The following is a 26,894-nucleotide window of genomic DNA, read 5'->3' as shown; positions in this document are numbered from 1 at the left end:
GGATGATTGCCTGCAGCAGTATGTCCATAAATTTGAACGAGAGAAGATAAATGGTGAACAGCTGTTACAGATTTCTCACCAGGACCTTGAAGATTTGGGTATCTCACGGATTGGACACCAAGAACTGGTTCTAGAGGCTGTGGATCTCCTGTGTGCACTGGTTAGTTAAGCGGTGAACAGACGTGCAGAGCATTTCTGAAAGTGCTCTTTTGGGTGAATAACTAAGACAAGTTTGATAAAACCAGAACACCTGTGTCTCTTGCTTTCTGTTACACATCATGGTAAAAGAAAAAAATAAGAATTTGTTTAATTCTTGCAAGCTTTTTGTTCATAGCTCTTTAACTTTTTCCTAATAAGAGGCAATGCTAATTCATTTGGTTGCATTTCTAAAGAAAGAAGTTTTCTGAATGGCATGGTTGGATCTTGTGGCTCCTGCTAGTGAACAGTGTGATTAAAATTGCTACTGAGTAGAATGAATTTGTCATAGAAGACAGAAGACATACCATTGAAATTACAGCTGCTAATGGTTCCTCACATCAGTTGATATGGGGTTAGGGCAATTCTGTAGTCTACATAGAAAGTAAAGAAAATATTCTTGAAATGAGGGATGTTTTGCTAACTGAAGTTACAGCCACATTCAGCTCTCATTGGATTCAGAACTTAAGCTGTTCCTCTGTTTTACTCCTGATATATAACTGCATCGGTACTTTTAAAACAAAATCACTCTGAAAAGAATATAAATATTTCAGATTGTTTTGCTAGTGCAGGATTTATTTAAAAGCTGTAGTTTGGACACAGTCTTGAAGATGTGTTTGATGTAACGCAGTGAATGAGCACCTATATATATGCATGGTTACATCAAGGAGAAGGGGCTTGATGATTCCTTGGCCGGCAGTGGCCCGCCTTCCCTTCCTTAGGCAAGGCTTGCAGCACTGAGCATACTCTTCTTAAAATGGAAAGTCTTTATTGCCTGCATGTTACGTGCTTTATTTGCTTCAGAGAGGTGCTACAGGGAACATTTGTGCTCCATAACCAGGAACAAATTGGATAGTTTGTACTGAAAGAAGTGTATTTAATGAAATCATTTCATACAATCTGAAATGTTTCCCAAAGAGTTGTCCTTATGTTTGAAAAACACTTTATTTCCTCTTCAGTATTTGATCTATCAAAAATTTTTAACATTTAACTTGAAAATCTAGCAGAAGAATTGAATTAGCCTGAAATGCAGTTCATGTTGTGGGAAGGGATGATGTGTCGGGTGAGTGAAGAGGTCTGGTGAGTTAGTAAACATACTGTGTACTGTATACAGCCCTGACTGAAGTAATGGATGTGGCAGCCCCCAAAGGCACTTTTTTCTTCTTACTTTTTAAAATATTAGAATAAAATGAACAAAGCTGGACAACTGCCAGAACCTAAAGCTGTGTTTTATCTCCTACAATTTCCTTCTAATTTCCTTTGTAGACAAAAGTTTTGACCTCAGACTCATTTCTGGAAATCCTTTTTGAAATGCAGCTCAAATTAATGCATTAGACAGAGCTCACATGTTGCAGCTGAAATGTCCTTGTTCCCTTTTAAGAGGTGGTGGGAGAATTCCTGTGTTTTAGGTATGCCCTTTGTCACCTTTTTGGTGCCCCTTCGCTTGAGTTTTTGGGATTGTTGTGTAAGATCACTGTTGATTTTGTTCCCAAGTGGATGATGGTGTGTTTTAAGGCCTGGTGACAACCAATTTTTTGTTTTGGTGTCTCTTTGTGTAAGAGAACAAAGGTTTCCCTATTCCACCTGCATTAGTTCTTTGAAAGTGGGTCTGTGTATTGATATAATTTTGTGGATTTTTTTGTGTGTCTGTGTGCATATATGGTGACATTTCCCTAACTTTTAGGGCCTCGAATTAAAAAGCGAAGGAACTATTTTGTGGATTTTTTTTCCCCTTCTTCCCCCCACCCTTCCCCACTTTGCTTTTACCTCACACTGTGGAAATGTGGCATTGGCTGGACCAGCCTGAGGTCAGGCTTTGAAATTTGTCATTCCTGGGGGAGGAGGGAAGGGCTGAGAGAAGGTTTTGGTGGTTCCTCAGTTTTGGAGTCCTCAAGAAGAATTTCCCTTTTTTTGTCTAGTTTTGCCTTGCAAGTTTTCCAGCTGAGCAGCAGATCGGTGCTTTGGTTCCCTCGCACCAGAAGAACACAAGTGGCTCTAAAGACAGTGAAGCAGCTGTCTTTGGAGCATCTTTCTCTTGCAGTAACTATTTTCAAGCATTGACCATACAGATATTTTTTCCAGCCCTAGTAGATCAGTCATACAGTGTGAAGGTAGGCTTTTCCTTGAGAAAGGACACCAAATATGCTTCCCCTCCACCTCAATTTTGTAGGGGTAGAGCCCTCTTTGGCAGCTACACTGCCAAGCTGAAAATATAGGCAACAAAGCTGCAATTGAAGAGGCAGCAAGAGAAAGCGTGGACAGGGATAAAAGTGAAGATTTCTTGTGAGCGCACATTTCTCTTGCCCTCGAGCTGATCTAACAGGCTTTGCTGAACAGGTGTTGAAGACTTATTTAAGGAATTTAGAGGACATATCAAAGAAACTGAATTCCCCAAAAAGGGGAAAAAAACCACATTAACTTGTGTTCCTTCATCTTTTTGTCAATGACAATAGTTGTTTTGGGGCGAGAAAAGGAATGGGAGGAAGACATTTCTTAGTTGACTGAAGTATTTGGGGGAGGGGGGAACAAACATATAAATATGCTTTTTAAACTCATACAAAACCACAAAGCAGGGGCCAGGATCCAGAAAGTAAGCTTTCTCAGCCAAATAATTGGGACAAAAAGCATCTAGAGTGCTGGTGAAAACTGAGTGTTTGCTCATCATTCCCTGGTGAGTAGACTTGCTTGTTTGGGCTTAATAAATATATTACATAAAAAATTACCAATATTAGCAGGAAACTGTATGCAAATATTTTCACTTTTACTGTGTTCTTTGGATTAAGGTTCTGAATCTTCACCTACACTGTATGATGGGAGCGTTTGGAAGCAAAAAAGCAGCTGATTTTTCTTGAGGTTAGAAGGAAGAGATACTAGTTTTAAGCAATCTAAAAAACAAAAACAAAAACACCCCCCAAAAACCCCCAACCAAAATCAAACCAACCACAGAACAAAAAGAACAGAGTTTTTGCATGGTGCCTTTGATAATTTCACTGATAGTAATGTTCTGCCAGCGTATTTGCAGTGCAACAAAATAAAACATCATAACATAAAATAGAACATGCGATTTATCCTTTGCAGCTAATCTTTGTCAAAAGGACCACATCTGTGCACCACCTCATAAGATTTCAGTTTTCTAGAGGTGTCAACTTAAATTTAGTGCTGTTTATTAGGAAATTTGGAACTCCAAAGGATTCTTTAGGATGCATTTTTGTTAAAAGGGAGAGAGCGAGAATGGGTGACTGTGACAGTGCCGTGTGTTAACTCTGGTGTTTATATAGGCATGCGGTGAGTTGGGTCAGCTTTTGAGCAGGGGTTCAATCTGTTTTTATTTTTTTCCCCAGAACTAGTTTTCATTTGGATCAGCCAACAGGTCCAGTTTATCACCCCGCAGCATGTGAACATGGCTGTGAAGGGGAAGGCAGGGCTGCCCCTGCACAGTGGCAAAGCTCTGGATCAGCCCTAATCAGCTCTGACACAACTGCTGTGCTCTTTTGACTTCAGTTCACCACACTTTTCTTTTATATTGGCTGCCTGACCTTGAGCAATTATTTGGTCGGTGTACTTTTTCTCATTAAATGTAATTGAGTTTGTAAAGAGTGTGCTCTTGTGTGCATGTGCTCTCTCGTGTGCCTGCTGTCTCCTGCTCCAGCCCTGCATGTGGTTCCCAAGGTTAATGAGTGACAACCTGGGAATGTTTGACACAGGGTGCTCTTGACCGCTGGCTTCAGCCTGTGTTTTGATGAAAGCAACTTTGATGTTTTAAATTGGGAGTGATAGGAAAATGTTAAAAAAAAAAAAAAAGAGGAAAATGTTCTGTGGTTCATGAGCAACATCTAAAACTTTTTGGTTGCTTAAATAATAATCTATTAAACATTGTAGCCTCAGTCATGTAGAAATATTTCAAAAAAAAGCCTGATAAGCTTTGCACTTCAACTGTGTATCACTGTGAAGGCTGTTTGGTGTGCTGCCATGCTATCAACATTCCTATCTATCCTGAATTGGGGCTACAGCTCCATGACAAGTTAAATTAATCCAAGTCAGCTGCTGCCTCCACCCCCTCCTGTCCTCTGATTAGTGATCTTTTGTGCTTGCACTCACCTGGCCCTGAGGTGAGCTACTTCAGGGAGCTAAACCAGCTAAGAGTACACTACAGTAAAAAAGGGAGTAGACTTTTTAAAAATGGTTTAGTTCCCTAAATCAGTCCTCCCAACAAACTTGGATGCTGCAAGTGAAGGAACAGAAAAATAGCAGAAGTAAGTGTTTATGTGTGAGGTGATCATGTAGTGTCAGCTTGGATAGAAGCATTGCTACGTCTGGTGAAGAGGCATAATGTTTTCTGTGTATTACAGCAAATAGGTCAGAGTTGGAGAATTTAGTTGCCTGTATTGATGAGCTGCATGCTCCCTGTTGTGCTAGGTAGGCCAAGTGCAAGGTCCTGCACCTGGGTTGGGGCAATCCTTGGTGTCAGTGCAGGCTGAGGGATGAAGGCATTGTCAGCAGCACTGCTGAGAAGGATTTCAGGTTACTGGTGGATGAAAAGCTGGACATGGAGCCAGCAATGTGCACTTGCAGCCCAGAAGGCCAACTGTATCCTGGGCCGCATCAAAAGAAGTGCAGCCAGCAGGTCAAGGGAGGTGTTGCTGAAGTCCACCTCAAAACTGAGAACTACTTGACAGAATTATTTAAAAACTGTCTGAACTGGAAAAGTCCTACCAGATTGACCTGCTGTATAAGTAAGGTGAAAGAGGTCTGATAAGGAATATGTGAATATTTTAGGGCCAAACCCAAAATCTGACCTGGTATATCAATATGTGTCCTCTTGAGTGCTGGGGTTGTTTCTAATCAGACACCCACAAGTGGTGAGCACAATTTCTGCACCTGAATGACAGAAGGACCTGGAGATACTTAAATATATTACTCTAGCAAGTTCTGACCAGGGTGATATTACTGCACAGAAAAAAGTATTTTGTATTTTCTGTCCCTGTATGGAAGGAGTTGGGGTCAGCATCCTCCAATTCCTCTGTTAAAAAGGGAGATTTCTGGCACGTGGCTACTTCAGATTCTTGTGATCACAGGACCTTATCCCACAGCCAGACCTGTTGCTGAAAAAGTGTTCCTCTGAAAATACACTAATGTGTAATGTCCTGTGAGGAGGAGAAAACTGCCAGAAATACATCTGAATGATGCTCTTGTTTTTTGGTAGGGTTTTTTTTTTGTTTGTTTGTTTTGTTAAAATTAAAAGGTGATAAGTTCACACGTGATGTGCAGGTACATTAACATTGTTTAGTAATCTAAACTTTTCCTTCTCTGTGATCCTGGAAAATTTAAGGATATCCTTTGCTCTTGCAACAGTGGCATTTTTTTAACTGGGCATATCCTCTTGACCCCTACTCCTGGCTTCACTTTAAGGGTACTTCCTTGCCAAGAGCCCTCAGGGGGATGAGGAAGGCACTTGTATAACTTGTCCCACTGGGATCTTATCCATAGGAAGTGGTAGGTATTTTAAAGGTAGCTGAGTAGCTGAAACTTCTCCTTACACTGGTGAGTTTTTTTGAGGGGGCAAAGGTTCTGTTACAAAAGATGAAACTTAATATAAGATATTCCAGCCTGTGTTATGGACACTTGACTGTGGAGGGAATGGAGCCATGAGCCAGCAATGTGCCCTGGCAGTAAAGAAGTCAGCAGCATCCTGGACTGTCTTAATGGGAGCATGGCCAGGAGAGGGAAGGAAGTGATTATCACCCTTTACTCATTAGTTTACATGTGCTCCCTCACCCCCAAGTACAGGAAGGACATGGACAAACCCAAGCAAGCTCAGCAGAGGGCCATCAGGTTGGTCAGGGCTGGAGTACTCACCTGTGAGGAGAGGCTGAGATACTGGGACTTCTTCAGCCTGGGGAAGAAAGCACTCTGGGGAGACCTAATAGCAGCCACCAGCACCTACTGTGGGTGGACGTGGCCTGAATGAAGAGAGCTGGCTTGGGGTGCTTATGCTGGTACATGGTGGGAGGATGAGAGATTTTGCAACAGGAGGTTCAGGCTGGACTTAAGGAAACACTTTCTCACCCTGAGGACAGTCAAGGGTGGATTATGTCACCCAGAGAAGCTGTTCAGTGTCTGTCCTTGGAGATTTTCAAGACCTGACTAGATAAAGCCCTGAGTGAGCTGGTCTGAGCTGAACCTACTGTGAGTAGGAAGTTGGACTGAGACCTCCTGAGTTTCCCTCCAGCCTGGGTGATCTTAAGTGGAGGTGTTGGGAACCCCTGGAAACTTGTAATTGCATGGAATTAAGATTTGCTTTAATTTTTTTGAGAAGGGAAGGAGAAAGAATAGATAGTATAGCTGACAAAACTGTGGAAATTAGAGATTGGTTGAAAGAATCTGCAGCAGCAAAATAATAGAGAGAGGCAGGGTTTATGATGTTTTTGGGTGGTTTAGTTTTCTGTGGGGTTCTTTTGTTTAATTTTCAGTCTAAAAGAACTAAGTGTTGCCTGGGTCTTAACCTTTGGAAGATGCTCACACAGGTTTTGCAAGGTGGGAGAGCTCAAAACCAAAGCTACTCAGCAACACATTGCTACATAACTCTCACATCTGCACACTGGCAGTAAAAAGAAGAAAATCCTGACTACAAAACTGAGTTGCCTTCAGAACAGATATATCATTTCTGATGTGTTTGGAATGAGATGATCAATGTGTTGCTTAAAACACTTGGATTTTAATCTTACAGAATGTGGTTTGGTGGTATAAAGTTGAAGTTACAGGCAGGACTTACAGATACTTTAGTTTTGAAAATTTTTTACAGAGATACTGGTGAATGAAAAATATGATGTCTAAGAATGGTTTTAATTAAGTCTAGTGTTAACGCAGTCCTCAAACTTGCAAATAATTGCAAGTGATCAAGGAGTACAGTTACTGAAAACTTGTGATCCAAATATTTATTCCAACTTTTGACTGTGAAATTGCATTTGCTTCCTGTAGATGTTTTTATCTCTTGCCAGATTAAATTTATCTTTAGTTGTGAATGAAATGTTACTTCACTGTTTATGTACCACAGTATAGAAAACATTTTAAGAAATTTCCTTAACAAAAAGAAAAATAACCCAATCCTGTTACTTCAACTACACTTTAAAGGTAAATGACAACTGATAGGACTCTGGGACTTCATTCTGATTGAAAAGTGTCCTCAAATCTCATTAATGTCAGAAACTGAGGGGGTTTGGCACCCACAAAAATATTCTTTAGTGGCTGTAGTGTAGAAAAAATCTTAGAAGGCATTTTTGCCAAAAAACCAAACCAAAACAGGAAAAATTGGGCAAATCCTCAGACCTTTCATCCCAGATGAGTTTGTAACTTGTGGTATAATAAATAGGACGACTCAATAGGGAGATTTATCAAACTTAATACTATTACTTGCAGAACTATGGCCTTGAAACAGACAACATGAAGAACCTGGTTCTCAAGCTGCGAGCATCATCCAACAATCTGCAAAATTACATCAGCAGCCGCAGGAAGAGTTCAAATTATGATGGAAATACCTCTCGCAAGCCCCCCAATGAATTCCTTACTTCTGTGGTAGAGCTTATTGGTGCTGCTAAAGCTTTACTTGCATGGTTGGACAGGTAAGAATAAAATCTTTATACTTTACTGCTGCAATGAATTGTTTCTTCTTGCAGGGCAATTTCTAGATGCTTGGGTGTAAGGATCTTCTTGATGTTGCTTACCCCTTTTTTTGGTATTGCCAGAAGGCCTGTAGTGGACAAATTTAATTTAGGATATCTACTCTTGTGCTTCCACTCTTGCCAAAATCAGTGAAACTGTTAGCATTGCATCCAAACTTGTATTTATAAAAGTAGGAGTCTTCCTGTTCAGGCCAGTTTCTCATACATGCAACTTCCCCCTCTCACCTTCTCACCTTCTAAATTACTTGTCATTGGCATGTTTTGCTGAAATTGTGGCTTTAGCTCTATGATGTGAAAACCAAGCAGTGGGAGAGCCTGTCCCTCTGCGTCTGCCTTTATTTATTACTTTTTTTTTGGCCTGGCAAGAGCCAGGGTTGTTTTGTGACAGCTGCAGCGGAAGCAAGCAGGCAACAGAGCCGGTCTGGTGCTGGTTGGGATGCTGGTCAGGGTAACAGATGAATGTAAATTCTCAAACCCCTTGCCAGCTTTCCTGAGGAGGAAGGTTAGGAGGAGAGCTGCATGGGGACCGGCAGCAAGGAGAGCTTTTATCCTTCAATACCTCTGCTCTCCAGTGATGAGATGGTTCTGTGTCCAGGCTTGTGCCTCTCACCTGGTCCTCCTCTCTCACCCTGTTGCTGGCAGCTTGCCCTAAATTTCTTCTGCAACTTGTCATCAGCAAGATGACTGGATTGTCCATTTCCAAATTGGAGATAGATCTAAACCTCCCTTCTAGCCTTTTCAGCTGTCTGGATGGTTTGAAGTGAGACTCTACAGGTTTTAAAGGCCATCCTACCTGTAACGATTATTTTCTAAGATTGAGCCTCACTGCACCTCTGTGTGTAAAATGTGAAAATCCATTTTTCTTCTTTTAGAGACTTTTTTTTTCTCTCCAGGCTGAGTTTAGTAATCAGAGTTGGAAGGTAGAAATCTACTCACTGGCAAACCCAAGGGTGTGATTTTTACAATGCAGTCAGTGTGATATGACTTGAGCATACAGCTGGGAGAACTGTAGTTTAGAAAATTGACCATTTCTTCTGGTTTTGCTCTCTGAACTTGCTCACCACAGGACTAGACATTCATCAGTTTTGGTGCAAGGGTGGAGCAGGACTATGCAGTCAGGAATAATTATGTTGTAGAACTGTGTCCTCACGCTTGTATGGATGTCAGAGTTACAGCTCTTGCTCTCACGTGCTGTTCCTCACTGATAAGGCAGGATGGGAGAAGACTGGTCCCTTTGATCTAAGGGGAATTTTCTTCTCTCTGAACTTGCTCACCACAGGACTAGACAAGGGGATTTTTCTCTTGTTGCAGGACTCCGTTTACAGGTATTGCTGACTTTTCATCAATGAAGAACAGAATCATTCAACTCTGCTTGGATCTCACTACTACTGTTCAGAAGGTCAGCTGATTTTTCCCCTTTGTTTTCCTAAGGGGAAGGAATGGGGATGTTTGGGGAAGTAACGTGCTTGCTGTGTGCAGAGTGCTAATGGGAAGGCAGATCTGGAAATAAGAGCTTACTTCGAACTTTGAAGGTTTATGAAGGTCAGTTTCAGTTGTCCATTTTTCTGAGTTGTTTGGGATTTCCCCCACACACACTTAATTTCCAATTTTGCTATTGCTTAAGTGACTGTGGTTTAAAGGCTACTCATATTTTCTTGAGCTTTAATGGAAAGAGGGTTAGTTTTTGAAATAGTTGGTCTGCACTTGAAGATTTTAAAGTTCCAAACAACATATTGAAAATCAGTTATCAGTGCTAACTCTAAACAAAAATATTACTCCATTGGTTATTATACCCACACTTGCACACTCCTTAGGTCTTGTCCCATATAGAGTGTTTGAGCCATCAGATGAGAAATGCTGCATGTAACAGAAGGAGCTGCCACCTTTATGATATAAATCCTGCTAGCCAGGCTTCTTCTGCTCAGGGTGTGTGTGAACACAGTGTTTTGTTTCAAAACTTTCCATTATCAGTTGTGTGATGAGCACTCATAACAGCTAAAAGAGCACATAAAAACTGTGACAGTCTTGGCAAGTAATGTAATTTTGCTCTCTCAATAACAGTGGCTGTCTTCAAAACTGTTCTAATAGTGTGCCACTGCTTTGGCTGTGAAACTTGATGTGTAGGCTTCAGCTCCTGCCAAACCTGCTTGTAGCCACTAATCTGTGGCCATATGTTGTTTGAACTCTGAAGAGCCATGTCCTGTGACATGGGTGATTCTCCTCTCCCTGTTTTGTAGGGGATGATGTCAAAGGACAGAAAGATCCTGTGAATTGTCAAACTATTATGGTACTCAATTATATCAGCTGGATTGTTGTGAAAGGATAGTGTCTGGGTATTAGAAGTTCAAAGACGCACAAGTTTGGCTTGCTGCTGAATGCCCTTCTTGTTTGGGAGCTACATGTGCAATTGCAGAAAGTCAGTGATTTACAGCTACAGATCTGCAGATTGGGAAGTAGAACAGTAACTGTTTCTAGCAGCAGATGGTGTTCACCCAAGAGTGCTACAGGAACTGAGATATGAGATTGCTGAACTGTATTAATAAAACTACTAAAAAGGGTGTCTAATCTGTCAGTTAAATCAGCCTTTGAAGGCAGGGGAATGGAAACTGGCAAACCAACCCTAGCCTTTTAAAAAGTTTTAGAGTACTTCTCTGACAATTTGATGTGAGCTATAATAAAGAATGGGATTGGTGTATAAGGGAAAAAGCATTAATGGGGGAAGAATCAACACTATTTTGTCCTGGGACACTGCAAATATGTTAGAATGATCTGATGGAGTCCACTGACATGTAGAAAAGAGAAATACAGTTGAAAAATCTTTAGGTGAGTTTTTAGACTTCAAAGGTATTTCTTATTAGGGAATAGAATGTAGGAATAAGTGGTCACTTCTCATAATGGAGAAGAGACTGATGTGGCTCTTGTGGAACCAATGCTGCTCTGTATAACCATAAATTATGTGTAAAAGTGGATAGATAATAAGGCAGGACTGGAATGCAGTAAGATTCCAATTCACTTTAGTGACAGCTGTTTAGATATAAGGAACAGAGTTTGCTCCATTGTTTTTTAATGTTTTTTGGCAAACTTTAGGGTTAGAATAATAATCCACATAAATATAAAATGAAGAGCAGCAGAAGTACTTTGTGATACTGAGCAACTGGGCTGCACGATGGTAGGTGACATTCACTATTGATTCATGCAGATGTTTTTGTCAGAGAAATGATGCTGATGCATGATGATGGAATCTAAATTTGGTAGTAGCATTCAGGACAGATCTTGAAGCTTTTCGTGACGGGCTGAAAAAAGTGTGAGCCGAGTCCTCAGTGGTCATCACAACAGTGAACAAGAGGTTAAGACTTACTATTAAAATGTAAAAGAGAACATAGCTGAGATATTTTATATATCCCTGGTGTATCCATATCTGGAGGACTGTATGCTTTTTTGGACTTCTATCTTTAAAAACACAGAATAGAGCTCGGAAGGAACAGAAGTACTGCTGAGAATGATCAGAAATATAGAACAGCTTCAATTCACAGCTCCTGGATAGATCTCTTAGGCATTGTGTGATAGTTTTGCAGATTGAGATGTCAGCAGCAAGTATCTTTGAATTTAAGCTTGTTTAAATGCTTGGGGTTTGGGAGCATTCTCCTTATAGATATTGTAAATCTTGTTGCATTACTTACTTGCTGTTATAACTTTTTAATCTGAGAGTCCAAAACCATTCTCTAGTTCAGCTGTTCTTGCAGAAAACAATGATGATTTCTGTAGCCTGTTACATTAACTTATTTTGGTTGAAACACTTTTGTACCTGGGCTGTGTAAATAATGCTTTGTGTGCAGTCCTCTGGCCCTCAGGAATGTCATCGACGGCATATTAAAAAAAAAAAAAAATCACTTTTCATTCTATTTTTAACAATATGTTTTAGATCCATTTTGATGCCTGAGACAGAAGAGCACCTGAGTCGGGGTTTATCAGTGTGAGGCAAGCTTGTGTGCCTGACCTTCTGACAGTCTAGTTTTATTGTGCAGGGTTCTGCTTTTCTGGAATAGTCTGCTGCTGTAATTGAATCCCATGTTCTTTTAGTTTCCAGGGTTTATTATTGCTTTGTACCAGGGCCAGAAAATAGTTGTTTAACAGTACATTTGAGCCCTTCTGGGTGAAACTAATCTGATTAATCCCTGCAGCAAGAATAATTATTTCAGTTAGAGGTTAAAGTGGCAGTTTTGCAGAATTTTCAGAGATGATGTGTTTACATGTTTATTGATTAATGTAGGGCTTTTGTTCTTGTTTTGTTTTTAGGACTGCACTGTGGCTGACATGGAAGATAAAGTTCAGACTGTAGTAAGTACATGTTTCTGTTGAAGCTCAGCTTGCCTGCGTTCACATTTGTTTCAGTGACTTCTATGCCAGCTGTACTGACTACAGCTTTCCAATCCCACACATACAAGCTTATCATGCAAATAAACAGTGTTATGGACCATTTTGTGAATATTCTTTACTGTAGAGGAAATCAATGAAATTTGAACAGAGGAGCAGTGTATGTAATAGCACAGACTCAAGTATTCCTTGGTTTCATTGCACAATGATTTTTTCAAGAGAACTTAGATCTCTAATTTTGCAGGGAGGGGTACTGTAGAATGATCATAGACTAAATAAACCATTTATGCCTGTGATGTGTATTTAGTGCCTTAATAAGCAGATGCTGCCTTATTAAACTTCTTCGTGTAGAAGAACTGCCCTGCCACAGAACTGAAGTTCTGTCTCTAATTGTACTTGAGCTTGAAAGATCTGAGTTTTCAGTGTTGTCTGAAGCAGCCTTGTGACCAAATGAGGAGCGTAATGGAATGCTTTTTATATTTTTAAACAGTTAATCATCGCTTCCTGCTTTTGACATGAACCAGGCTGTGCTCTTTGATAAGGCCTTCCGCTAGCTCATAGATGCTTAGGAATTTAGTAGCACAATAACTAAAAATAATTTTGTCTGTAAATAATAAGACCACGTAAAAGGGAGTGTTTTTTCTTCTTTCTTTTTCCATTTGCGCACACCCACTATGGAAGTAGGTATTGTTGTTTGGAGTTCCCTTGTTTGAGCAGTTCCTCACATTCACACTTAAGCATTGTTTTGATTTATTTTATTGCTGCTCTATAAATCTGATGTAAAATGAAACAAAAAACCTTGGAACTATTGTTTCCAGGGCCCATTGTAATCCAAACCAAAGTCTTCCTACAAGAAAACTCCCCCCACTCCCTGTAATTGCATGTGTCTACTTTGACTGAAGGATTCAAACCTGTTGTGAAAGGTGACTTACACAATTTGGGAACCAACAAGGTATAACTGACTACTGTACTGTGTACTAATCCTCCCTCCCCTCTTTTTTAAGCTTTTGTAACCTACTTTGAATTTCAGCATTGCTTCAGTTAATGTCAAGACTGCGAACACGCTGTGGGGCATTAGTGAAATTTGTGAGTGTACAGGGATGGCACAGATTTTTTTACATTTTTTTTTCTTCTGATTACTTACTTCTACTAGGTAAAAGTTATACAAGACAAAGCCATTCTGCCTCTGACTTTACTGACACACACACAAGGTCAGAATTCGCCTTTAGTTATAATGTTGGCTTAGGATCAGTTATGCTTTGGTCAAAAGGAAATATGAACCTTGCCTGCGTAAGCATTCCAGAAGAGGTCAGCTCAGAGACACAGCGGAGAGAAGTAATGCTGAAACGCTTACATGCTGGATGTCCTCCTACCTTATACTGTAAAGTTTTGTGCAGATAAGTCAGTGGCTAGCACCACTGGTCAGCACCACTGGTCAATTTTATTCTAATAGCAGAAATAAAGAACAATATGAGAAACTGTTAATTGTTCCTACAGGGAATCATCAAAATGTTTCAGTATTTTAATGGATTGTGTTTTAGTTAAAGCAAACAAACTCCAAACCATTTTTTTTTTTCTGTGTTTTGTGTGTTTATTTTTTTTAAACAGAGGATGTGTTGACATCTATTAGAGATGATGAGGTAGCACTAATGGAAACAGATTGTACTAGGTTTCAGTAAGAAGATAAACATGCTGTAGAACAGATCTGTACAAATGAATCTTCTATCTCGGCAATTCTTAGCTATGCTTTATTAGTGGACCAAGTTTTAGAACTAATTGCCTTTCCATTTTTAAAAACCAAAAGAGGAAGAAGCCAGGAGAGAAATTTTGTAACTGATTTTCATATGTTCTCATTGTAGGCCAAGACTTTAAATGGCATTTGTGATAGAGCTATCCGGTCAACTACAGATCCATTGATGAGCCAGTGTGCGTGTCTGGAGGAGGTTCATTTAACCAACATTAAACCTGGGGAAGGCCTGGTAAGAGCTGATTCTGGAGTGTCCTGATGTCCCCAGTGTTTAATAAGTAGTCTTGTGAGCCCCTGCATGCGTGTGTATAGTAAGATATTTCAAAAACATTAATATCCTGTGGAGAACAGAAAGAGGCATGGAGAGAAACTCTGAAGGTTCACTGGAGTGATGGGTATGCATGTTAATAGGTTTGATCCCAAATATAGTTTTTGCTGGTAAAGTGTTGCAGGTTTGTGTCTTAGAGCAGGATGTTTGGGAATATACAGATGCCTATGAAAACAGTGATTTTATTTTTGTAAGTTACCTTAACCAGCTGTTTTTCTGTGGGGCCTGGGGTAGGGAGAAGATGATGAGAAATGCTGTTTGTGTTTTGAAAGACACATTTTTATGTGTGTTTATAGCAAGATTATGAAGAATATGAAGATGTTTGAGGCTTGCTGTTAGCAGGAACACAATAAATCCTTTTAAATGTTCAGTGGCTGTGTAACATTACTGAATCTAGTTTGTTCAGTGGATGCTGCTTAGCTGAGTGCTGGTTATGAGAAACTGAGTTTGAAATCTTGGTGGATTTCCTGACTGGGGAACAGACATGTTAGAATGAGTTGGAGGGAGTTTAAATTCTTAAGTGCATTTGTATTCCCCCTGACCCCGGAGGCAGAGGAGATGAACACTGTTAGGGGAAGCTTTACAGTCTTACTGTGCTCTGTAGTTTTACCTAGGCCATTGGATTTGACTGAATCAGTCATGCATTCTTGAAATTATGGGGACCTCTCTGTTAATTCATAAGCTACAACAAAGGAGTCAGCCTAGCTTGGACTAAGTAAGAAATGAGGATGTAGGTGTATCTGATTGGATACTGACAGGCAAGCAGGGAAGGGAACTGGCTGGAAAGGAAGGGCCAAAAAAATCTTGTGGTTTTCTTTTTTTTCCCTTGCATTTCTAAGCAAGCTTGGTAACTTTGGGCACATAAGCTGCATGTGACTCCTTAATAACATCCAATTCTGTACAGTTCAGTGTGAATACTGCTAAAAACAGATGTAGGTAGGAACAATAAAGAGATGTGGTATTTATTCATGAATAATGAAACTAATATTCTGGTCTCCTCTTGTGGGGAAATCTATGTAATTATTAGTTAATAGCCTGTCAGTGATTTTTAATTTGGTGTTCATATGGTCAACACCCACTTCATCTGAGTTTGTCCTTGCACTCACACTCAGCATTAACATACACAGCCACAAATACTTCTGCCAGAGCTTTTATTGCTTATGTCAGCACTGGTTACAAGGCAGTCTGTATATTGACTTGCCAAGAGAAATTGTAGAAGAACATGTAGAATATTTGTAGCCCATCTGTGTAAGTGTGCTTTGTGTGAATAGAGCTGGTGGCCATCTAGTAAAACCTGTAATTCTCTAGTGCAGACTGAGCAGTAAGGAATTTAAGTTTTGTTTGAGGTGAAAGACCGACAAGGCAGCAAAATCAGCAGTGTTTGGTATTGCCAACCAGATAGTGTTTCTAAATTGCATTCCATATATTTGGGTTTTAGAGTCATTATAAATATTATAATTAATTACAGTAAAAGTGATCTGTGAAGAGGTTTGAAATGTTGTAATATTAGACCACACACTTTTCTAGGGAAAATGTGTGAACTGGTAAGTGTTTCTAATAATGTTTTGAGTCTGTTGCCAACAGCTGTTTAATCAGATAAGTTACGTGGGTTTTTTTGCTTTCAAACTTGTTCTTAATTTTCTATTTACATTTAGGGAATGTACATCAAATCAACTTATGATGGATTGCATGTAATTACTGGAACTACAGAAAACGTAAGTGAAATAAATGTAGATTAACTCAGGCTGTCTGACAGTAGCTTTGATTGAGTTTGACTTTTTTACTACTTTTCCCTGGTTTGCATATGACTTTCATAATATTACTGCTTTAAATGCTGTGTGATGCATGATTTGTTTATCCACAATTTGTAAATATTTGTCTCTGCATGTTTCACTGTTAGTCTAATTAAACCAGTTTCTGCAAGTACATGAGTTAGTTCAAATGCTTGGCATTAAAATAATTGCTTTAATAAGTTACTGTATCTGCTGTTCTGAGTGCTTATGGTATCTTGTTTAACAGTCTTGAATGCATTTGCTCTCTGCTGGCAAAGGCAATCTCTCCTAATGGGAATGTTTAGGTGATAGTGTGCTAAATTCAGTAATGAGTAATGAAATCAATGAGCTGTCCAGTGACAAAATTACCTTGTGGAGTAAAAAGACTATGAAAAAGTTAGGCTTAAAGAGCAGTCTGCTGGAAGGAAATGGTTGGAATGATAGGCAACTGTATTTTTTGCTTGTTTTATTCTTATGTTGAGAGTTCTCTAGCTGAGACTTTGTTAGAGGCTTCTGGGCAGTCAGCACAGTGGACCTCTTGCCAGCAGCTGAGGCTGGCGGATGATGCTGTGGTGTTGTCAGACGTGCTGCTCTACAGGAGCAGTGGCTGAAAGAAAAAGGAGTGGAGGAATTTGGCTTTTGCAGTGATGTATTTTTTTTTCTTTTTTTTGTGAATAAGAGAGAACCAGTGGTTCTAGTTGTAGTCCTGCCAAGTCCAAGGGCCAGGGAGGAGTGGGTGGAAATCTGTGCTTGCAGTTCAGAGTGAAAACTGAAAGCTCTTATAGTTTTTATGCTATATTGCCCTGGCAGAAGTCTGCATAGGATCTGCAACGGAGGCCAAGTCTACTTTGACAGCAATTTCAACATCTGATAGATGTGAAAGAATGTAATGTTGACTGCTGCCAAGCTCCCTGTGCATATAGATCTTATTTTGGAGGCCAGGAGTGGGGCTGTATTGCTTCAATAGCTTTGAGTGTTGACCTAAACATCTACTTTTTTTATGAACACTAGTTCTTCCTTTGGGGAAGCTCTTTCCTTTGGAGCAACAACACTTGACAAGTGACAGAGAGATCTATAAACAACTTGAGTCTTTCTGTTGGTGTGGGATCATTTAGATGATCCTTTCTTCCTAGATTTGGAATGATATTTTAATAGCTATCCACAGAATGTGGACGCATTTGATACCAGACAACCAAGAGGATTCCTGAGTTGCGCCATCTTACTTGTGACTTTCCACTTCACGTTGGCGTAGATCTAAACTTTGCTCTCTCTCCCACTCTCACAATCCGATTGCAGTCTCTGCTGTGCTAGCGGGCACTTGTTGCAAGAGTCTTCTGTGTAAGGGTCCCCCACCCTTCTCCAGACAGGCTGTTGATCACCCAAAGGACAGCTTGAGAAGAGCTTTGTTTTTCACAAACTTGACTTTGGCCCAGCATTTTTTCATTATCTTGGTTGACTCATATGTGTGTGGCCTTCCACAGAGGCATTTCCTCTCATAGGAAGCGAGAAGACAATGAAGAAATGGGGTTACTCATGACAGCTGGAGCCTTCCACAAATTTCCCCATGTTGTCTTTCCTTGTTGCACTGTTTATTCCTACAGTTCCTTCTAATAAAAAAAGTACTTGAGCTCTGAAGATGTGGTGAAGAGAAGGGAGTCCTTAATCCAAGTCCTCAGTTCTGGAGTCACTAAGAAGAGCTGGCCTGCTGCCAGGTCGTTACTCATGAGATGGGGGAATGGGAGGACAAGTTGTCCCATGACCAAGGTGCAATATACCAAGGCAATATGCCTGTGCGCTTTGGGTGTTGTCAAGGCTGGTCACAGTTGGTGTGTTACGGCAGTGTGGCAGTTATTTAAAAACTGCAGTGATAGGTGGTGTGTGGCACCAGCCATAGATAAATCTAAATAAATATTGACACATTTAGCTGTTCCTCACTAATGGCTCCCCAGAGCTTGGTTTTTGTTCCAAGAAAAACGTGTTCTAAGGTGTGTTGTTATTAGATAAGTATTTGAAAATACCTATCTAAGCACACTTGATGTGTGCAAACATATATTTTATTTGTTGACCATCATGATGCAGAGAGATAATTTCACATTAAAGTTGGTAGCTCTTATTTACATTAGGAGACAAAAAGAGAAAGTGAGATGGATCTGTTTTGTGGGTTGAAGGGTTTTTGGTCCTCGATTCTGTACATTCAAAATCTTTTTTTTTTTTTTTTTTAAATCAATATATGTTCATTTGAAAGTTAAGTTTAAGATAGTTGCTGTGTTAGGATAGAATTCTTCTCTTCAGTCCTCTCCCGCTGCTGCCTGGGACTACAGTATAAACTGGAAGCAAAAGTACAGTGGAGATTGTCTCATCACTTAAGTATGGTTGGCCTGTGGCAGATGTAGGCTGTGCCTTCTCCCTTTCTCTCTAGTTCCCTCAGTGTAAAAAATAAATTGTAAGTTGAATTAGTTTGTGTTTCTCAAGTCATCAGCAGATGCAACGTCCAGCACATCTAACTGTGTGAAAATTTTCAGCAATGCTCTTCATTATAGGTACAACCTTTGACTTAGCTTGGTGGGGGTTGTTATGGGGTGGAAGAAAACCAGCTGAAGCATGTGTCTCTTGTTTTCCTCCTTGTAGTCCCCTGCTGACCGATCTCAGAAGATTCATGCTGGGGATGAAGTGATCCAGGTTAATCGGCAAACTGTGGTTAGTAACAAGCAGCCTTACTAATCTGCCCTTACGCTTGCTCTGCAAAACTCACTCCCCAAAGGTTCTGAATGGATGGGGTCGGGAGATGGTTCTGGTCTTTCCCTGTTGAAATCTTTGAGACTTTTTAATGTTTTGCTTTCAAGAAAAATTTTACTTGGACTTACAATTAATTCTTTGCAATATTTCAATAAAATAAATCTGCAGTATTTCGTGTTCAAACCCCGTATGCATCATATTAAAATATTTAATGTTGTATTTAAGGCCTGCTTTAAAATGCAGTTACAATCTACTGGAATGCAGATAAGAATGGCTTTAAAAAAACACCAAATAGTTGTTAAATCATTTGCATCTAGGAACTTAAAAAGATTACGCTTTTGCTTAGCAGAGGTAAGCGATGCCTTCAATGTGAGAAAGCTAAATGACAAAGTAGTTCACTGTGAATCCCTGTGTTACTCAATTTGAGCACATTCATGCATCCTTCTAGGACTGGAGCTGAGATGTAAAGAACAGTGCTTGATATCTCAAGGTTTAATTTACAGCTTAAGTAGAGATCATTCTTTGAAACAAAACAAAGAAGCTCCTTCCAAAAAAGGAGCTTTCCATTTTTTTTCTTCATTCTGGCTTTTGGATCTCTTTTCTGTCTTAGGTTCATGTTAAAACAGACAGTGAAAACAGAGCATTTTATTGGAGGAATGGGTTATTGAAGAGGTCTGACAGTTCTGAGCTCAGTGTACTGACCAACAAAAGGCAGATGCTTGTGCAGGGGTGGCATTAACTGAGTGGCCAGACTGAAAGCCTGGGCAGGCCCTTGATTTATTTGTGTGGTTTTTTTTTGTTTTTTTTTTTTTTTTTCTTGTTTGTTCACTTTCAGAAAAGCAATGCTAAAAAAAAGATGTCTTTATTCTCTTCCAGGTTGGATGGCAACTAAAAAATCTGGTGGCAAAGTTGCGAGAGAATCCTGCTGGAGTTAGGCTGCTGCTTAAGAAACGTCCTACTGGCTCTTTCCATTTCACTCCTGCTCCACTAAAGAACCTGCGCTGGAAACCACCCTTGGTGCAGGTGAGAGGCTGCTGGCTCAACTGTAGTGTTGGGATGGGAGTGCCTTGGTTACAACTTGAAAAAGAGAAATACCAAAAATGCTCCCAGGTATTCATGTTTTAAGTATAGATCAGGAAAGGTTAGGTGGAACAGCTGTCCTCCTCTTCTGGGTACTAGAGAAAAGGGAAAATGTTCTTGGCTTTTTTTTTTTTTTTTTTTTTTTTTTTTTTAAACCCAGATAATCCCCTCTTGATACACAAAGGGACTAGGTGTGTTGAGCATTTTAATCAGTCAGCACGCTGCTGGGAGAACTCACTGGAGTCAAAATTGCTGAAACTGCTGATATGTATGGAATTCATCAGCATGGAGTATTAAATGCTTCCTCTAATTAACAGAGTAATAAGTTTTTGCTGAAATAACTTAGAATATTCTATGTATTTGTCCTCTTTTTAGTCTGGTAAAGGGTGAGAAAAAGCGAGTGTTTTCAAGGTTATTTAAACTACTTGTTTAAATAAGATTTGATGGGCAATTCACAGATTGGGTAATGAGTAGACAAAGAGTGAGGCTAATAACTTAAATAACCATGTTGAGGAATGACATGTTATATTAGGAAGCTTAGAGCTTAATGCTTACAGAAGGAAATAACCTCATTGAATCTAAATTGATTACCTGAAATAAAGAAAACCAGGGAGAGTTCCCATTCCTACTCCTGTTCTGAGATAAGTCTTCCAGCAGCTGTGAGGGTAGATTATTAACCTGTGAAATGCCAGTGGCTATTGCAAGTCTCGAGGCAGGCAGACTTCTCTCAAACTGGGTAGGGGATGCATGCTTGACTCCTATCTTATCCTTCCTTTCACCAATGCCTGTGTCTTGTTTTTGTGGCGTCGTGCCTGCCACTTAATCAGAGCCACAGAATAGAAAACACCATCCTGTGAGTTTTCCAAAGCAAGGACTGTGTTGCTGGTGTGAAGATCTGAGGTGGGCTGAGATATAGGCTGTTCCAAGCAGCATTTTCTTGGAGGAATGATTCATTGGAGAGGTGTGTTGACAGTTCTGAGCTCAGTGTACTGACCAACAAAAGGCAGATGCTTGTGCAGGGGTGGTATTAACTGAGTGGCCAGACTGAAAGCCTGGGCAGGCCCTTGACAAAAAGGGGAGAGTTCAATCCTCTTGCCTGACAAAGGTGAAAGGGTCCTTCAAGCCTTTGCTCTCCTAGAGGCAAACAGGAGACTGGCAAGATGCTGGGGACAAAGAAGTGAGATACAAAGAGTAAGATGACAAACTTGCTTAGATGAACAATACTAACTATATTTTTCATTTGCTTCCTTTACCCTAGTTATATCACTTTATGCAATTTATGGTTCACTTGGCCATATTCCTGCCTGAGTCCATGCCCCAGGCATTGGACTGTATAGAAAAGGGTTAGTGTGAACAGGCTTTGTAAGTGTTACAGATCGTATCTGTATTCAACAATTTACATTCTTTTAATGGATCTAAAAATAGAAGAAGGATTTTTGTCTTTGCTTTTTCTCTCTATGGAATTTGCAGGAAAAATAGAACTGGAAAGAGCAAGATACTCTTGAGCAATGCATTACCTGTGGTGGGATTTCTGTAGGAGGGACTGAAAAGCTAGCCAAAACTAGGGGTGGAGGAAAATATAAATGCTAAGAGTTTTTAACATGATTATTAAGCATAAAAATAGGGGATGAAATGGTACTATTGATTATTGAATTCTCTTTTTGTGAATGATAAATCAGTGCTCAGATATTTGATAGCTGTCTAACATTTCAGACCAGTCCTCTGCCAGCTTCAACCCAGTCACCAGAAAGCACCACGGATACCTCACTGAAAAAAGAGAAGCCAGCCATTTTGGATCTGTATATACCACCTCCACCAGCTGTTCCGTATTCTCCTCGGTATGCAGATAAACATACACTACTGAACAAAAAACTCCTTTATTACACTTGTTTCTGAGATGACTTGCTGTTAGAGCTCTGTGCAAATTAACCTGAGGAATTTGCAGATCTCAGACTTTCTTCTAGTTACTGAAATGCATAGGATTGCTTAGATAATATTTAAATGCATAAACTACCAGGATTGAAATAGATGTTATTATTAAAAAATTTTTGTGTGCCACATAGATCATAATTGTTCTCAAAACACGAATGGATGTCATCCCTGGTTTTGTTGTGGGGTTATGTTTTTGATTTTACTTAAATCCGTCTGCACATAGCAAGAAGACATTTTTGTCTGTAACTTTTTCCACTGTTTTATGTTGAGGTTTTTTTTTTTTTAGCAAGTTCAGTAACTGTTGTGAGTTAGGATAGAAAAGAAGTTGTTTTAAATTGCTAAACTTGCAAGTTGTATTAAACAAGAATACTGAAGGGAAGGGAGAGTCAATTCATTCGACTTTATTTTTTTTTCCTTGCGGTGTAAGCTATAAAAATGCAGACCTGTGTACACAAAAGAGGTGGTGAGGGAATGGTATGGCTAGCTTATGTTTGTTCTTAAGTCCATGTTGACTTAGGGCAGAACCCTGCCAGCTGACCTGGGAAGATGGTGGACAAAAGAGTTTTCAGGCTGGGTATGCTTCCTGGCCTGCCCTGACACTTTAGGTTACATGTAGATAGCCCAGTGCAGAAACTCTGACCTTCTGATATGGGACTCATATGGGAGGAGAGCTTGTCTCCTGTCATGTAAGGCCTGATACAGAGACAGAGGTTGTATTACTGCAGTCTTCAGGGCAGTACTGGGGTGGGGGGAGAGGGTTTCTCCAATGTGGGGTCTCTTTACTGAACTTGGACCCACTTTGACCTGCTGTCTCCCTGTTTTTCATGTTTATGTGTGCTAAGTTCTTAAAAAAAATATTTAAAATAATCAAAATTCTTGGCATAAAACCAAGTATGTATATTCAACAGCTGAGTTTAGCATGCCTTGGTCTTTTCTTTAAATCGTTACGTTTCAAGTACTTTTGTGAATTCTGTGCATGTGTTCAGTTTATTTATCTCTTTCTTAAAGAGTCACAAAGTTATACCTGGCTTCAGATGCCTTTAGACCCGAATCCCTCTTAACAAGGAAGGAAGTACCAATGCAAACTGTAAAACTTGTCCTGGATGATGTGTGGAAAGGGGAATGCTTCATGACTTTGACTTTTAAAGAAAGCAAACATGGGAAGCTGTAGCAGTCAGGAAGAGGAGCAAGGGCAGTTCTTTCACCTTGTTTGTCTCTTTAATTTCACCTCTGCTTGTTATGATCTCCTCTTGAAACTGGTGCACTTGTATGGTCATTTCTTTTTTCCCCCCTCATCATCCTCTTCCCTTCCTGGCACGGGCTTTGTCTGGTCCACGCTGGGGAGGCAGAGAGCAGTGGCTGGTTTCCCTCCCCACTGCACAGTCTCCACATGGTGGTGTTGTAGGAGAGCTCTCCATGTACATATGGTTGGGGTGTAACACTTCTGAGCAGTTTTTTGTCCCTGAATCTCCATAAATAGCTCCCTCCCATTCACTAAGCTCTAGCATTGTTCTTGATGGAGAGATGGAAAAAGTGGTATGCGCTGGCCAGGGAGCTGTTGTAAATACTGGGGTATGCATGTGCTTAGGCAGTCAGCTGTGTATTTTTATGCCTGACTTGGCTGATGGTTGCTTCAAGCAGTAAGACTGTAGCATGTACAGGAAAGGGGAAAAAAAAAAAACCAAACAAATCTCAGGCAAATCTTAACTTGGAGGGTAGCTTTTCTTCCAAAAGTACTCATAAGGGGTGGTTCTAAAAATGACTGTTTCTGACCTTTGGAATGAAGAATTGCTCTGAGAAGGGAGTTCCTGCACGAAGTGCTCAAAATTGCATGTATAGACACTATTAATTTATTACTGAAACTCTCAAGGGGGTCTCACTTTTGGGTGAAGGGAGAAGGTGATGAATATCCATCCAGTGGCAGTTATTGGGCTCTTAAAATGACTGAAAAGCATAGCAATGGAGGCAATAGGTGTTGCCATTACACAGAGATGGATAAATCTATGTATGCAGTCTTCTGTCACAACTGTGTACTGAGGAGGCAGTGAATTGGGAGCTTTGATACCCACAGGGCAGGAAGGTCTCATTTCTTAAAAACATTTTCAGGGGTGATACCTCTAAACTTCTCTGTATGTTAAATTGCTGTCTCATTAAAAGTGAATTAGCGTAAGGGGGTAGCCTTCTTTTCTCTTTGGTAAATGTGTTTATAATGAAGTCTTCCATCACCTGACTTGTTTTTTCTTCAACTTGTTTGCAGCACAATGCCAGTTGTCAGGAGCATGTCTAGGGGCTTAGAAGCCTCTTTCAAACCTACTCGTGTCTCTAGTATGAAACTCTCTTAAGCCACTAACTGAAGTGAAATGTCCTTTCAGAGATGAAAAGGGGAGTTTTGTATATGGAGGAGGCAACAAACCCAGCCAGCCACTACTGGGATCCAAGGGTGCTGAATCTCCCAATTCTTTTCTGGATCAGGAGAGTCGAAGGCGAAGGTTTACTATTACTGATTCAGATCAGTTGCCTGGATATTGCTTGGAAGCAAATATCCTACCAGCCAAGATGAGGGAAAAAACACAGTCTTATGGTAAGTTCATTACTCTTTCATTATTGCTGTTGTGATAAACACTTTGGTCAGTTTGGAATAACTTATGTTTGAAAGCTACTCATTAGACTTGATGGATATTAAGGGCAGTCTGTGCAAACTGTGAAAGTGAGTGAAATTCCACATCTGAAATAATTTCACTTAAATGCTGTTATTTCTTTAATGAATTTCATTTAGCTGGGCTCAGCTGCCATGACTGGCCATTTCCAGGTGCATTTTGGTTAGAACTTTTGGTTATTATGTCCACTGCTGCCGTAAATGAGTAAGAGTGTGGCTGTTCAATCTCAGCACATTGTTTTCTTATATTTCACCAGCGGAAGTATCTTTAGTTTTTTTGTGTGTGTGTGTTTTTTGTTTTTTTTTTTTTTTTTTTTTTTTCTCTGCAGTTTTAACTGCGTATTACTGTATCTCTCCCTTTGCTTAATTGTGAAATTTTTTTTTTTTTTTTGTTTTTGTTTTTTCTTCTCTGCAGTTTTAACTGCGTATTGCTGTATCTCTCCCTTTGCTTAATTGTGAGAAGTATCAATTTATAAATTGTTTTTGTGAACTTAATGTAATTCCTCATAACCTTCTCTTTTGCTTGTAGGAAAACCTCGTCCTTTGTCAATGCCAGCTGATGGGAGCTGGGTAGGAGCTGCAGAACCCTTCTCTAGGCCACGAGCACCAGGGAGAAAAGGCAAGTATGGAAGTGCCTGAATTAAGAAGGAAGGATTAGAGCTGGCGTATTCCTGAACTGATCCAAGATGGTAGTTGTTGGTTTTAGCATGAATGCTGGATGGTAGTTGTGAAATCTGTGAGGTTATTAATTGCTGGGACTCAAACTTTTATTGTTCCATCTTAGAATTCTTGTAAGCTTTAAATGTAGGCTAGAATGACTAGGACAGATCTGTACTTGTCTCTTTATAGCACAAATTTTCCATTTTGCTTTTGCACAGCCCCCTTCCCTTTCTTCTGCAGTTAATATTGATCATAAAAGGGGTTTTTTTAGCAAGTCTTTCTGTTTGTTTAGTTCACTGTGGAGGCTGTTGTAGAAGTAAGCTTGTTCTCGAAAGTAAAATGTAGGGCCTTTTTAGGAGTTGCTTTTTGCTATGACTGCTGTAGGAAAACAACATATTCTGCAGATGCCACAGAATGGGAGACAGACAGAAGCTGATAATACTGGGGATTAGGTTGGGTGGCTTTTTTCCTTCCCCCACTGCCTTTCTTTCCCTCCCCTCTTTTGCATCTGAAAGGGTATGAGTCCTGTTAGTGGAAATAAGAAAGGATGACTATTTAGTTTATTCTTGAAATCAGTTATGAAAGCTGATGTATAATTCTTGGGAAAATAAAAGCTGAATTCTATTGTTTTAATGCAAAAATAGAAGCTGATAACAAGAAGTAGCAACCTGGAGGGATATTAGAAACAGGCTAAGTGACAAGCCTAACAGGATAGTCACCGGGTGGCAGGTCTGTTTTTTGTGTGTATGTTGGTTGGCTTTTTTTTGTCGGTTTTGATTTTGGTTTTGTGTTGGCTTTTTTTGACACTTGAAATGTACTTAAGTGCTGCAGGCTTGTACGTAAGCTGTTTTGGGTCAGAAAAAAGGCCGGTTTAACCCAGTAGGAGGTCTCTAGCAGCAGCCATTGTCAGGTATCTAGGGAAGAGCAAAACCAGCAAAAGCATCACAAATCGATGATCAAAACCAGGGAAGTGGTTATATACTTATCTGCAAAATATTTCTGCTGTCCAGAGTAATATTTGTAGCTTTTAAGTTAGTTATGAGTTACATGCAGATAAATGTGGATTCAGCTCTGGTCCATCAGCATCTTGAATGACACATGTTAGAAGGTTTGTCAGGTCTCACTCATGATAATGATTTGCATGAAGGTAGTCTATACTAGCAGTTTTGGTGTGCGAACCTGGAATTTAACAGTCAAACGGTATCCTCTCTGTGTGTGAATTTCTTTTGTTGTTCTGTGTGTTGTTTAAAAAAAAAAAATCAAAGATGCAAAAATCCATAAATCTATTGACAGCTTCTTATGTCCAGGTGTGTTATGCAGGTAACCAAAATCTGGGTAATTTGAAATGTAACCAGAATCTTTTTATAAAATTAGAGAATGTTACTGTAGGATTTTGAAGGCAGCAATAATGGCTTTACTTCTTCCTGTTCTCGCAGGTGAAGATGTCCTCTGCAGGTACTTCAGTAATGAAAGGATACCCCCAATAATTGAAGAAAGTCCCTCCATGCAACACCCCCTCTCAAGGCCAATGTCTGACAAGCATTTAGTGAGGGGAACGGATTATATTCGAGGCAGCAGGTGTTTTATGAATACAGACCTCCACAACAGTGCAACAATTCCTTTTCAAGAGGACGGTGCTAAAAAATCCTCTGTTACATCATCCACAAAATCTTCCTCTGCAGAGCCCTCACTGCTGGTCAGTTGGATCACGAGACTGAAATTGTTGACTCATTGA

General features: G+C 40.0%; 1 protein-coding gene across 1 annotated transcript; it reads left to right on the top strand.

Moving 5' to 3' along the window:
• Positions 1-26,894, top strand: CNKSR3 (CNKSR family member 3). The gene is made up of 12 exons (XM_029086370.1): positions 1-160; positions 7,612-7,814; positions 9,186-9,273; positions 12,171-12,212; positions 14,108-14,227; positions 15,979-16,038; positions 18,724-18,792; positions 19,708-19,854; positions 21,625-21,749; positions 24,216-24,424; positions 25,029-25,130; positions 26,596-26,894. The coding sequence occupies exons 2-12, from the start codon at positions 7,636-7,638 to the stop codon at positions 26,892-26,894; spliced, it is 1,440 nt and encodes a 479-aa protein (XP_028942203.1). The 5' UTR covers positions 1-160; positions 7,612-7,635.

Source organism: Antrostomus carolinensis, unplaced genomic scaffold (genome assembly GCF_000700745.2).
Source record: "Antrostomus carolinensis isolate BGI_N321 unplaced genomic scaffold, ASM70074v2 scaffold15958, whole genome shotgun sequence".
NCBI classification, from domain to species: domain Eukaryota; kingdom Metazoa; phylum Chordata; class Aves; order Caprimulgiformes; family Caprimulgidae; genus Antrostomus; species Antrostomus carolinensis.
This window is presented reverse-complemented; position numbering and strand designations above follow the sequence as displayed.